Source organism: Mizuhopecten yessoensis, unplaced genomic scaffold, assembly GCF_002113885.1.
Source record: "Mizuhopecten yessoensis strain PY_sf001 unplaced genomic scaffold, ASM211388v2 scaffold5459, whole genome shotgun sequence".
NCBI lineage: Eukaryota > Metazoa > Mollusca > Bivalvia > Pectinida > Pectinidae > Mizuhopecten > Mizuhopecten yessoensis.
The window spans coordinates 1,151,113-1,166,028 of record NW_018406060.1 but is presented as its reverse complement, the minus strand read 5'-3'; the positions used below and the strand labels follow the sequence as shown (position 1 = coordinate 1,166,028).

The 14,916-nt window shown below is 34.5% G+C and overlaps 1 protein-coding gene across 4 annotated transcripts in view; it reads left to right on the top strand.

The window, feature by feature from the left end:
• The window catches only part of LOC110450730 (trichohyalin-like), a 71,357-nt gene that overhangs the window by 6,626 nt on the left and 49,815 nt on the right, over positions 1–14,916 (top strand). For 3 of the 4 annotated variants that reach the window (XM_021498405.1, XM_021498404.1, XM_021498402.1), the window contains exons 3-4: positions 1,102–1,256; positions 11,210–11,410. In XM_021498405.1, coding sequence (XP_021354080.1) covers positions 1,102–1,256; positions 11,210–11,410 — 356 coding nt within the window. The remainder of the gene's footprint in view (positions 1–1,101; positions 1,257–11,209; positions 11,411–14,916) is intronic. The other variant, XM_021498403.1, reaches the window with a different exon arrangement.

Genomic DNA, 14,916 nt, shown 5'->3' with positions numbered 1-14,916 from the left:
AAATCAAAATTTCGTGGAAGGAAACCCTTTGAAAAACCATCACCTTTATTTGAAACCAGCCATTGACCACACTCATACTTACTGGAAATTCTGACTATACATGTTAAATGAGGACATATATGTGTCCTCATATAGTACCTGACAGACTCCAAACGCCACCACAAATAGTATTTAGTGAACACTTTTCTTATAGTACCCTTATGGTTTTTCTTAACCATGTTTTACATCAATATTATAAATTCTCACAAAAAAATCATAGAAAGGAATAGGCAGAGGGCTGACTGCTGATATATTCCGTCTTTGCGTATTGCAGAGTTATCTTCTCTTGAGAACAGGTATTGATTGTTACGGCATTGGTTTGTGAGAGTAACGTCATCAATTTTTGATAAAATGACGTAAATTTCTCACACAAACCAATGACGTAACAATCAATACCTGTTCTCAAGAGAAGATATCTCTGCAATAGACAAAGACGGAATATAACTACCAATGCAATGGACATGATCTCCAAAGAATATCTTACAAGTATATTAATCTTGAAATACTATATATATACCATATACATACTTCTTCTGTCCATGGTTGGTTGAACTTTGTTAATCTCAATTTAGACAAATGTTCACTACTTACTTACTTAATCCTCTTCGTCCCGTATGGGACATAATTATATATAAGACATCAACAATGCGTCTCGATTTGTGTCTGTTGTTGGCAGCGTGTTGACTGTCCCGCCCCATGATAGCGCCATCTCTTTCAATTCCTGTGTGATGGTGCGTCTCCATGTTGTCTTTGGACGCCCTCGTTTTCTTTTCCCAGGTGGTGTCCATTTCAGTGCAATAGTTTTGGATGAGTCCAGAAGATTGGTATCTAAGTATTTCTGACCGTGCATATAGTGTACATATAAACGAGCTTTCATTGTTATGAATTTAAAACTGAAAGTAACTTGTGAGAGTTCTCTGTATTGTAATATGCACAGGTACAATGTATGCCGTTTCTGATGACAATAATAATGTACAGTACTACTCATATCATCAACAACTCCGATAAAGCACATATGATGACATTTTTGAAAATCAGGCTAAACTGTACATATATTTACAGGAGGAATATGACAGAGAGAATGTGAGCATTGCTGATGAGAAAAATAAAATGGTCCTAAACTTCATCCACTCGCTGGACGAGCGTGAGATGGACAGCAGAGTTCGTCCTGGAAGTGAACTGTCTTCCTACCTCCGTGACCTAAAGTACAGGTCAGGGTCAGTATACTCAAACACACAGCAGTTTGTTACCTTTAATCATAAATTTGTTATAACATCTCCCATTCAATTCGTAATATGTAAGAACAAATATGTTCAAGAAGTTTTTTATATGTTTCCATTTTGAGGGATGTGGATTAAATGGACTGGCAGTGTTCAAACCCTACATAACTTTTTCACATATTAAAAAAAAAAAAAGGGTTTATAGAATTTAGGATTTCCAGATATAAATTAAAGTTAGAAACACAAAAACAATAAAATGTGTCTGTGTAAAATTGGAAGTGCTGACTCAAAATCAATATGTAAGAGATATATTCAAACAGAAACACAGTATCAGTATTGCAAACATCCACCATTGAGTAGTGTAGGCATTAGGCAATTAGAGCAGAGGAAAATTGCATCATTGCTCATATCTAATAAAAAGAAACAAACATTAAAATGTATCAAAGACATTAAAATGTGTACAGTGATGTAAAATGTAGTACACTGTATACAAAAACTGACTGAGCTCGCCTGACCTAAACTGAAACGGTGCCGAAGTTCAGCAATTAATGAGTGTGTATTTTCAAGGGTGGAAAATTCTTTAGTTGTCATTTTAGTTTCATATCTAATGGAACACATTTGTCCAGTTTGTAAATAATAAATTTCACTGACAGAAATTTCTCGTGTAAATAATAATATGATATAACACAGCAATAAGATAGCAATTATAATGGCCATAACTGTCACATATTGTACCGACGTATTACTGTCACAAAAACCTATCAAAGTGCAGTAACAGGGAAACTCACTGGGGACCTCACGACAGTCGTTTGATCGGCGTTTGATCATTGTTCTATGTTAGGTTCACACTTTCTTACCTGAGGTCTTGATTTATTGATAAGCGACAACCGTGAGTGCCTAAGAGGTCATATACAGCTACTCTGGATTCTTGTGGGCAAACACTTGATACCCGTTACAGATATTTACTTTGCAAACTAAACACGAGCCGGATATCTTTATACGTACAAACCTGCGTATGAACACACAACAACGTCAGATTATTGATAAAAAGTGCATCCTCCGTTCGTGTTGTTGAGGGTGTTGTCATGGCAACACTGCAAACACTGTTTGAGGAATGCAATGGTTGATGCAGATATGGACTATTTTGAGGTGCCCAATGTACAATAGTCCTGAACTAATGAATCCATACAAGAGCCTGATTTCGGGGTCTGCTGTAGATCAATACCAATGGCTATCAGTTGAAACTTTATTATCTGGTGATGAATATTTTAATGTAGAAATAAAATAAAATTCTATATATAGCCCTATATAAAAAGTCAGTTATAAATATTGAAATATTTCAAATATATCAGGCATGCTTATGAGGTGACATCAAAGCTGCTGGAGGGAAACCTCCATGTAGTCATTTTAGGTCTAGAATTGTTTAATTATATCTCCTGGCTGATCATCAGCTCAGATATACAAACATCAGAGGCTTAGATTATTCGACATTTCATACATATGTACACGAATGAAAAACCTTTTGAGAAGGATTAAACAGTATAAAATCATTCTTTTGAAGTCAAGAGTTCTGTATTTAAGCATTGAAATGTTTTCAGATGACATTCAAATAATTGCCAATTTCAAAATTTTATTATCAAAAGTTCTAATTAGTGTATGAGTCATGTCACTATAAGTCTGTTTGATGAATAGAACAGACATCTTTTAGCTATAGGGTCAATGGTATCTAACATTACAATTATGACATCATAATTAATGATGACATCACAACACTTGGGCTATGTCATTCATACCTGATATAAATTCCTTCAGAACCTGGTAGAGGGGATTGTAATAAATGTCCTTTTGTGCAACTTCTTGGTTTAGCTTCATAAGACATTACATATACATAATTTAAACTCATGATCATTGACCCCAGAAGTTTCATAATGAACTATTCCAACCTTTGAATTGGAAGGGTTCAAATGTGTCTGCAGGGGTGAATGAGTTATATACTGGAAGCCCAATGATTATCAAACTTCATATACCAAGATATGTGCATGATACATATATTGAGGAGTACTACAAGAATATCTAATATATAGGTCACCGAGACCTATATTTTCCTTTTCAGTGACCTTGATTAGACATTGCGTTTAGATCAATTTTATAGTATAGACATTGTATTGAACTCCATTTCCATCAGATCCGTAGCGGAGGCATATATGTATGATATACAAATGTTAATTTTCTAGTTTAGTTGTTGCAACACTTTGACGTTGTTAACAATATAATATGGTTTGCATCTCTCACCGCCGACAAAAGTGCACAACAGAACTGCTACACTTATCAATCAAAGCCAGAATGCCTGTTACATTAAGCCTTAACAATACCTGTGGGTATGAGGAGTAACCTAATTGACCGGGAGAACAGAAGGTCTCTCCTACCCTAGATGTATAATTGATTGGTATGTGTATTCACTGTGACTGTCAGATACCATCTATAAACACAACAACTTTTCAATATTCTCACCACCATAACCTGAATTCCATTAGTAGAGGTACAACCTGGCGGTGTGTATTGATTCTGTGAGGTTGTTTAAGCCCTCATTTATTTCCATATTTGTATATCCTGTTTTATTTGTTAAGAAATAGTTAAGGTTAAATGGATTGAATCAATGACTATTGAGCTTTTACAGTTTAAGTTTGTTCTAAATTAAATCGTTATGCTGTTTTGTTTGACCAGCAATTAAACCTGTTTTGCAGCATTATATCGCTAATTCTTCTGTCAGAATGGTTTTCCTATGTCGGCTACATGGTCTGTATATATGTGTGTGATGTGGTAGGACGAGTGATATCAAAAGGTGGGACAACTAATGAACTATGAAATAGATGTCTATGCAATTAAGTTTATAAAACCAGTTTCCCTTAGGTATATATCCTAATTGCTACAATTAAGACTTTGCTGAAAACATTTGACACTGTCATGATACATTAAGATACAAGACATTTTATTTATAGTCGTATATATATGAAAAACAGAAACATTAGCTCTGAAGAGCTATTATTACAACAAAAGTAATATTTTCATATTTTTTTAGTTCATGGAATTTTTAAGTATGCTCAAATTCTCATTATTTATACTAAGGACTAATTAACTATCATTAGAGTTATGCTACTGTTAGGAAAATCAATCTCACGGGTGTGATTATTTTAGGGAAAAAAACTTTTAACTAGAGGGAACCTTAATAAGCTTTGAGACATGGAGATTGTATATTGTTTTCTGGTATATATGTATTTGTTACATGTAATTTAAAATACAGTCAATTACCTTTTTCTTATTGACAAACCAATACAAAGATCATCTATGGTTACTTATAGTTTTAAGACAATGATGATCACTAGAAGTGTTTTTAGTCCAGGTAGATTGTGTCTTTAAACAACACACTCTAGATATAGCTAGACCACACACATGATAAGTGTATGTAATTGTTAAATATGGGGGAAAAGGGCAGAGGTATGATAAGATAACTTTGTACACTGTGTCGAGCCTAATTATATTGGCACAAATTACTTTGTTATTGCCTGCTACTTGAAAACCCTGAAACATTTGAAATTCAATGAACAACACTCCGTTAAGACGATTATGGTTATAGATATTTGTGTCGTAATTCATTTTAACAGGCATTTTGTACATATTTATTTATACTAAATAAAACATGACATTGTATTACCAGTCATGAAGTCAGTCAAAGGTCCATTGCATTATTGGTGAGGACTCTAATACTGTCTAATAAATTTCAATGTTTTCGGAGATAATTTTGCCGAAAATCTGTAGGGCATAAAAAATAAAGAAGTCTGACAGTTGATACGATTTCTGATACATGTATATTGTTTGCAAATTATTATATATTCCATATGATATTTTTGGTAATTATTTATTTTCAAATATTAATATCAATAAAAAAAAAATGATATTACTTGTTCATGTATATATCATAGGCACGTGTTTGGTCTCTTGAATAACGTTGTTACATCAATTTCCATTATAGCAGAATAGGAATTATGTCTACATCAAACTAAATATAGGTCTTCTCTTGGTTTAGCTGTAAGCAGAAATTAATATATAAATTACTGTACATTGTAATATATATATATATTTAACAAACAAAATGTACTTTCAGGCAGTCACCATGCCTATATAAGTACTACAGAGAATAGTAGCGAAATTAAACTGAATACAAATTAATGCTGGTTACAATCCCCCAGTACATATACATGTATATATCCTTCAAACTAAAATGTCCATTCAGAGGTTCCACCAAAAGGGGATAAAATTGTTTCTATTAGCACTACATGTACACCAATAAGTATTTATGTAAATATGAAGTTTGCCTTCGTTTGTTTGGCAGCTAGTATACAATATACCCTGAATGATGTCGTAAGTTCATGTTATAAAAATATTTATTTAGGTAGTAAGCTTTGTTCAAGAATTTTCCTATAATGACAGCTACCAGTGTTAACATGCTAAATTTGTTGTAGAATGGGATATTTAAATACACAGTACTGGTCATGGCTTCCTTTACTCTGACCGTGTTATGGTTTAGTTTATACAGATCATATTAATCTAAGTTATATATTTGTTGGACAATTTACAGAGGCTTGGAAATAAGTGATATATAGATCTGTTTGACATGTTAACATTATGGTACCTGAGTACCTTAAATAAACATATCCTTTTGGCTGATTATCATTTTCATCATTTCCATCTCCTTTTCAGTATCTTAAAATTCGTTTTAATCTGTACTGATTATACACCCAGAACCTGACTTTGGTGCATCGTTAATTTTGTTGCCTCATAATGATAACCATTTGTTGCTTGAATAAATCGGTATCAGCATTGTAGAAAGGATTTCTGTGACATTCTGACTGTACTGGTGTGTTGAAAAGTTGTTATAAAATCCAAATTCCCCCTCATTTCCTTTCCTCTGCCAATCAAAACATTATTCGAAGTCCCCTTTTGCTAAGTTATTCATAATAGACAATTCCTTTATTTATGGTCTTGATATATAGACAAACTCCTTAATAATGCCAAAATTTTACTTGAAAAATATCGGCAGTATGACAAGGTTTTACTGTAGATATCATGTACCATGGGAGGTACAACAGTATACAATACACATAATCTCCTTGATCAATATTTTGGGTTGAATTGCTCTCAATTTTGTGAAGATAAATTTGCATCTTTATTCACACATTGGATTATTTGAATGTTAAGTTTCCAAACTTATCAGTGATTCCATGTATCCCCATGATCAGTACATTCTGGCACTGGTACATAAGCACTGATTCATTACACCCCAAACAATCTTGTACACTGTATGTCCAATTATCAGCCAGCGACGGTCACATGATGATCCTCGACGAGAGTTTAGGATCAGTATTGAATTCTGGCCCTATATCATGATGATCCTCGACGAGAGTTAAAGATCAGTATTGAATTCTGGCCCTATATCATGATGATCCACGACGAGAGTTTAGGATCAGTATTGAATTCTGGCCCTATATCATGATGATCGACGACGAGAGTTTAGGATCAGTATTGAATTCTGGCCCTATCTCATGATGATCCTCGACGAGAGTTAAAGATCAGTATTGAATTCTGGCCCTATATCATGATGATCCACGACGAGAGCTTAGGATCAGTATTGAATTCTGGCCCTATATCATGATGATCCTCGACGAGAGTTTAGGATCAGTATTGAATTCTGGCCCTATAACATGACTTCACAGTTGAATGATGTCATTGACAGCAAATTCATAAAATTCATAGTTTTGATCGCAGTGTTGAGGTGAGGTTTAGAAAAATGTATAAGATATGTTTAGTTAATAAGTTGAACATTGCTCAAGCGTTTTAAGGTCCGTAGTGCAATGGAGGCACAGAAGTCTAGTGGTAGGACGCCGGGCTCGTGATCAAAAGGTTGCGAGTTTGACTTGCGTCACGGCACTATGTTGTATCTTTGAGCAAGATACTTGACTCCTCTTGTTCCAGTCTACTCAGCTGTAAATGAGTACAAATTGGTTGGGTAGTGCTAGAATTGTAGAATGCTAGCTGTGAGCGCCGAAATGGCAGCACCGGCTGTATGCTCCCCAGGGAATTGAGAAAGATATTGGCTAGTTGCAAAGGCCCTATAACCACGGATAATAATTTGTGTACGACTTTGAGACGACCAACGAACTAGGTTGTGATATATAAAAATTTCAAATTATTACTATTATTAATTTATTTGTTGTACAAGAATGTTAATTATATATATATATACTGACTCACTCTAAGAATACAAAAGGTCTGTAAGAAATAGCTCGGCCTCAGTGAGTGAGTGTTGCCTCACCTCCACATTTTCGAGAGTGGATCATTGAATTCAAAACTTATACTTACCCTATCTAATGTAGAGAAGTATTTAGTAAACACCAGTTCAACCTATACGGTGTGTTCCTAATTAATACTCATGATCTTTGATAATGTGAGAACTTTCAACAGTTCCAGTTGGAAAATCAATGATCTTTGATGGTGACTGTACACAGTGTAATTGGTCGCTCAGATCTAGACTATATCCTAACTTTTAATGGCTCTTTGACACATAAAGAACCAAGGACTCTCATCTCATCGGTGTTGACTTTAATTATTTGAACAGTAATGAACACAGTGTTTGTATTTAGAGGCATTGTAATTTCTTTTTTAGTTAAAGGTTAAAGATTTTACTTCAGTAGCTTGAATGTGGCTTCTATCCTTGTGCCATATGTACCACAATTTCTATTAAGTGTTTGATTTATGCTTCGGCCATTACAAAGTATTTGTTGACTTAGAGCGAGATCCAGAACGGTATTTGTTGACTTAGAGCGAGACCCAGTACGTAATTTGTCTACTTGAATATAAGTCATGAGTATTCTCTCGCTCAGTTTATTAAATCATGTTCAAATAGCTGTATAGGATAGGTCATAAAGTATATTATGTGTACTCGTGTCAAATGTAAGTTCATATCTGAACATTACCCGAGAGATGATAAAAAATATGTGTCAAATTCTTTGAGTTGGTACCAACTGGTATACAGTGTCATATACACATTGTACTAACTTGAAGGAAAATCATTCTGTTCATATTTAGGTTAATAAAAGAATTGTACAAGTTAAAATGTGGGATTGGGACAGAAAAGTCACGTTCTTAGGTCAGGCACAGTAGTCTATATATAGTGGAAGGATGCCAGGCTCGTGACCGAAGGGATGCAGGTTCGAGCCACGGCACGGCACAGCTGTGTTGTATCTTTGAGCAAGATACTTTACTCCACTTGTTCCAGTCTACTCAGCTGTAAATGAGTATGTGGTTGGGCAGTGCTAGAATTGTTAAATGCTAGATGTTAGCGCCTAAATGGCAGCTCCAGCTGCATGCTCCCCAGGGAATTGAGAAAGATATTGGCTGGTTGCAAAAGCCAAGTAAAACCACGGATAATAATTTGTGAACTGCTTTGAGATGACCTACGAACTAGGTTGTGATAAAACAGTATAACGAACCTCAAATTATTATTATTATTGTACAGTATTCACAACCAAATCTCTCTAACAATGTCTGTAGTGTCACACAGGGGATCATGGAGAACCCGCCCTGTCTCCCCTAAGCTATAGCCATTATATTCTGTCCATTTCAAGACACAGACAATATATTTAACTTGGGGACAGTCACATTTACTCTTGAGCTGCAGCTTGAACCTATAAAGTGTTTTAGCCTTAGTTATCTTCGCCTGGCTATATATGTACATTTTGGATGTTCCAAGTCTAGTTTGACATTGTTGGTAACTCCCTAGTTACTTTATATGTTGACAAATACATGCTTTTGTAATGTTTATGTTGTTGAGATTGACATCCTTGACTTGAATATATATTTCATGTTATATAATTACCTGGCACTTGCTCAGGTTAATTGCCATATTCAACTGTTTTTCCCAGATCTATGTTATCTAGACTATGCTTTTTAAACTGTTAAGTAGATTTCAGTGTTGCCCACATAGAGACGCAGTCTGTTGCTGTCAGATCAATTGTAAAGTCGTTAATATAAATCAAAAACAAATTTGGACCAAGGAACACACTCTGGGGCACATCACATGATATGTGTACCTAAACCTTGGGTGAGGTGTCGCCCTCCCTGCATTCTTGCTGTGTTCTGTTTATGAGGAACCTCGGATCTACTGGAGGAAAAGTTCTAAATCCCCTACTGAATGAGTTTGACTAAAAGTTCCTCATACCTGACCTTATTGAAGGCCAAACTATTAAAATCCAGAAGTTTTCAATCAGTTTGCTACATTATCCTGTTTGAAAATTTGTTTTCTTCAATTTGCGTCTCCTTAAGCATGACATTTATTTAATTTAAAGCTTTTCTCTAATTATTAACTGTGTTTCAATTCAAACATTCTATTGTTTGTGTCAGCGTTGAACATTTGGTAATAGATTCTCTGTTTATCTCACTTTTCTTAATAAATTGACAATCTACATGTAGTAAATGTCTTTTGAAATGGAGCTTTGTATTGTATAATGTATAATTTGAAAACTTATTGTAAAATGGGTGTCGGCTATAATGAGATCTTTGGTTGGTTTGATGCATATATGGCGTCAAGTCAGCTGCTACATTCAAGTTAATAGCAAAAACAATTATTATTAGTAATAAGTGATTTTAATAAATTAGTCAAATTACAGCACAAAGATAACAACCAAAAAGTACACTATAAAAATGTATAAATTCAATTTTTTTTTTTGCTTTTTGAAACATTATAACAATGCATAGTAAGTTGATTATTTTGAAAGTTCCATATTGACTGACGAAACCATGTATATGGAAGGTGATAGAATCAAAAAGAATATTGATAGGTACCCCTTTATTTGATTTGAGGAATCAATATTTCAATTATTTATATGGGAAAGAAAATCAATATATATTTGTATGTATATAGTGGCAATGTGCAGTTGACTGTAGTCAAATAAAAACACTTAAGGGGGAAACAGATGATATCAAAAAACTACAGCTCTGGTGTAACTGTTGTTTGATCATCACTAGTACATGAACATTGGTTCTCTTGAAAAAATACTCAAAAAGAGAATAATATTAATAATAATTCAAGGTTCTTATATTATACCGCTTTATCACAACATGGTTATAGGGCCTTTGCAACCAGCCAATACCTTTCTCAACTCCCTGGGGAGCATACAGCCGGAGCTGCCATTTCGGCGCTAACAGCTAGCATTCAACAATTCTAGCACTGCCCAACCTGTAACGTACTTATTAACAACTGATTAGACTGGAACAAGTGGAGTAAAGTATTTTGCTCAAAGATACAACACAGTGCTGTGCCGTGACTCAAACCCACAACCCTTCGGTCACGAGCCCGGCATCCTACCACTAGACTACCGTGCCTCCGAACATCTGTTTGAAACTTTTAACTGTGAAAACAATTTTCTTTTTTCAATTAACACTATACGTATTTCACTATATTACCCCTGAATTTCAATATTTGGTTTATTGTAAAATTTATTTTAATTTTCCTCTCCAAAACTTGGCTGTCACTCAGCTTCAATAAATACAGCCTAAATCATTCACCCTTGAAGACACATTAGAACTCTTCCATTCAAAGGCTGGTATAGTCCATTATGAAATTTCAGGGATGAATGAGTTTTAAAATAATTAAATCTAGATACAATTTCGGATGGTAAAAGTATGAATGCCAGCTGCATGATGATCACCGGGAAATCAAAGGATGCTGTAATGCAGTTTAAACATGCATGTATATAAAAATTAATAAAGTCATTACTGAAAATAGTTCAATACTGAAATAACTTCATGTAGAATTAGTATCAGTTCTTTAAGATTTGTTATAAAACACTGTACTAAAATCCCTAATTATCTATGATTGTCTTTCTGTGGTACAGTGGTCGTCATGGTGCCACATATCTACCTCGGAGTCGAGAGACGATGGAGTTACGAGCCCTTCTACAGGGTCTTCAAGATAACAAGTGGCCGATGTCATACTCTTCTACAGAAGGGGCACCAGCTGTGGACAGATCCAACACCTACGCAGAACAATTCACGAGGCCAAGTTCCCGTGGTTCAACCCGGCCCGGATCACCTGGGTGAGTTTTGTATCAACATATCTGTGTTATTCTACAAAGTTTAAGGTAGGGAAGAAAATTCAGTGACTATCATGAAGTTAACATTTATCTAGAATAAGTGGAAGCTATCAATAAATATTTCTAAATAGAAATATAATAGTTTTCAAAAGTTTCTACCACTAACTGCTAAAACAAGTCTGATAAATTACATGTATCATTAAAGATACTTGATCAAGTATTGTCTTCAGTTTATCTTAATTACCAGGTATTAATAATTGATGGGTTATTTGCTTCAAAGTTTCCCTAAAAACTTTTACTCGTTTAAAGATTTACTTTGTATTGGAGTACCGATAGCGCTTTAAATTTACAGGGTCAATATTTCGCGGTTTCATATTCATAACATATTCGCGGAGGTTTAATTTCGCTGTCCATCCGAATTCCATGTATCATGCAAATTATTTTGAGTGTCATTAGCAAGGGTTCAAACTCGAAATACAGGTAAACCGCCATTGACTTCACTCGAAAGAAAATCAAATGTGTATGTAAATTTTGTAGGAGTAAACTGTGTGTGTACACAAACATATGTTGTGGCCACCTATATGTAAGAGTTGTTTTTACATGGATTGCCCAGTTGTCCGGTGATAATCTGATTTGAGTTCATTTAAGCTTGCATAACAGCACTCCGTTATAAGTATTTTCAACATGTTGTGATAGGTCCGTAAAAGTGGTTAACATTTTCGATAATTTCGCTTGTGTTTAGACTTCGCGGATATTAGTCAACTCAAAGCGCGAATATAGCGAAATTAAAACCCAAGCGAAATATAACTGCTATACAGTAATCTATATCTACAAAATCTTACAAAATCCTATCATTGACGTAATCTAAAAAGTCGGGACTACCTTGTGTTGTCAATGTGTGGATTCTCTAGTATACCAATCCAATATGTGATTGACATGATCAGAGCAGATGTCTCATAGGATTTATACTGTGAAAAGGAATTATGCAGGTCACAGTATGTCGCGAGGCAATTTATATCATTACATGTGACGAAAGTGAAGTTTAAATTCTCATTCTGTGAAAATGTGACATGTCTTGACTGATGAAATATCTAAATGTCTGAAAATGTTGGGATTAGATCTATTCAAAGGATTCTTTATGTAGTTTGAAAAAAATTCTGTATAATGTGTATATTTGCTGTAGTTTAAAAAAACACAGTCGTTAAATTCAACTTTATTTCAATGTCTGCATACCTAGCTACTAGACTATTACATCATACCTTGTTTATCTACCTCTGTGAATCTCTGCCTCAAAAGAACCAAGATTACATCATGTTTGGTTTAATGTGCAGTTCCCTGTGCACACCTGTACACACCTGAGTGTTAGTCAGGTGAGGAACTGACAGGTAAAGTTATAAGGAAGGGTGGAAGTTTGTCACTTAGAGCTGCCAGTCAGTTTAGGTGTAGAAGATTACATTTGGTACATACCTGTATAATGAAACGTTACCAGCTACACATTCAATATAAGGTGACTGATGACTGTACCTGTGTACCCAGATTTTTTGTTCACCTTTCAGCTCTGTATAAGAAAAAATAGCCATGATATCTGTAGTATCAGCCTATCCATGTATTAAATATAACTTCTACAGTAAATAAATACATTCTAACTTGTACGATGTTAAAATTCCTTTCAAAGTTGTAAACACATGTATTTGAGAAGAATAACTATGTACATTGATATTTTTTTTTTCCCCGACTTCAAAAATTTTACAATTGTTTTTGTGGATTTCCCAGCCTTTTAATCACAGAAAAAATAAACATGGACCTTTTAAACCCTATTTTTTGGTAAAGTACATCACTTTTTAAAGTCAAATATTTAATCTAGAATATGAAAACTGTAATTCATCCTTTAAACACTTTGTTGAAACAAGTGTTAATCCAAGTTTGTTTGTTTCTTGGGCATAATATGTACACTTTTCACCTTGTCTGCTGAAGCTAGGCTATAATTAATATTAAGGTATTAACTCATTCACCCCGGAAGACACATTTGAACTCTTCCAATTCGAAGGTTGGAATAGTTCATTATGAAATTTCAGGGGTGAATGAGTTAAGAGTTTACATTGTGTGAGACTTTGTCCACATGGCCATAGCTAGTGATTTTGTGAAAGTTTTATGTTGTTTGCTAGAAATACTGTATTTATCTTAGATATACAATGTTTGAGATAAAAAAATTGTCATTTTTTTTTCAGTTTATTGTTTCTGATTACTTTCTGGAAATTATTTGAAGAAATTTCATTTATAATAAATTATATTTTAGTACTGGAATTCATTTTAGATGATAAAGAACCAGGTTATGAGAATTTTGTGTAAAGCACTTTTATGTCCTACAATATAATGAATATATAAAGTTGCCTTGGCCTTCAATTACCGTTACCAGGATGTAAAAAAAACATTCATACCCTAAACTAGACTGTTTTGTGGCAATTTTATGCTGAAATACATAAAGTTGGTGGAGATAACAACCTATTGATTGACAGTTAGCTGTTAAAAGTTAGGTGATCAGATACATGCTGGTACACAGCCGAAGTCGAGATTATTGAGAGGGATATCAGACTTATATAACCCTTTCACCCCTATGCAACTTTAGTAGACTCTTCCATGCATTGATCTGGATGAGTCCATTATGGTCTACTGTGGTGAAAGGGTTATTAAGTTACATACTGCAGTAAAAGCATATATTCTCGTTGGGGTTAAATTTCGTTATTTTTGTATGGGGACAAATTCGATGGGATTATATTTCGTGGAATCAATATTTTATAACCCTGTATTTTTTTCTGGTAAGTAAGAAGTTCAAATTGATCCCGTATCGTCACAAAGTGCGGAAAGAAATTGGGCGTGGCAGACATGACGGTGAATATTGACATGTGCTGACGTTACCTGTGTAACAATAACAGTGTAACAAATATAGTGCTTCATTGACATGCTGTTCAAATGTACACTGTAGATACACCATGGCTTTGTAATAAAATGAATAATTTATTTAATATTTTCGTTTAGTTTAAATTTCATGTGTTTAAAATTTCGTTGGGATTGTATTTTGTGTTGTTTTTTTATAAAACCACAAAATAAAAGAAATAAAATCTTCAACAAAATATTTTGCTTTTACAGTACAGGTAGGCTGTTGTAGGGAGACTGTTAAATCTAGTTACATACTGGTAGACTGTTGTAGGGAGATTGTTGATAGGGTTATCAGACCTTAGTCTAGTTATATACTGGTAGACTGTTGTAGGGAGATTGTTCATAGGGTTATGAGACCTAAGTCTAGTTACATACTGGTAGACTGGTGTAGGGAGATTGTTGATAGGGTTATCAGACCTAAGTCTAGTTACATACTGGTAGACTGTTGTAGGGAGATTGTTGATAGGGTTANGGACTGTGTAGGGAACAGTGTAGGGGACTGTGTAGGGAACAGTGTAGGGGACAATGTAAGGGACAGTGTAGGGGACAGTGTAGGGGACAGTGTAGGGGAC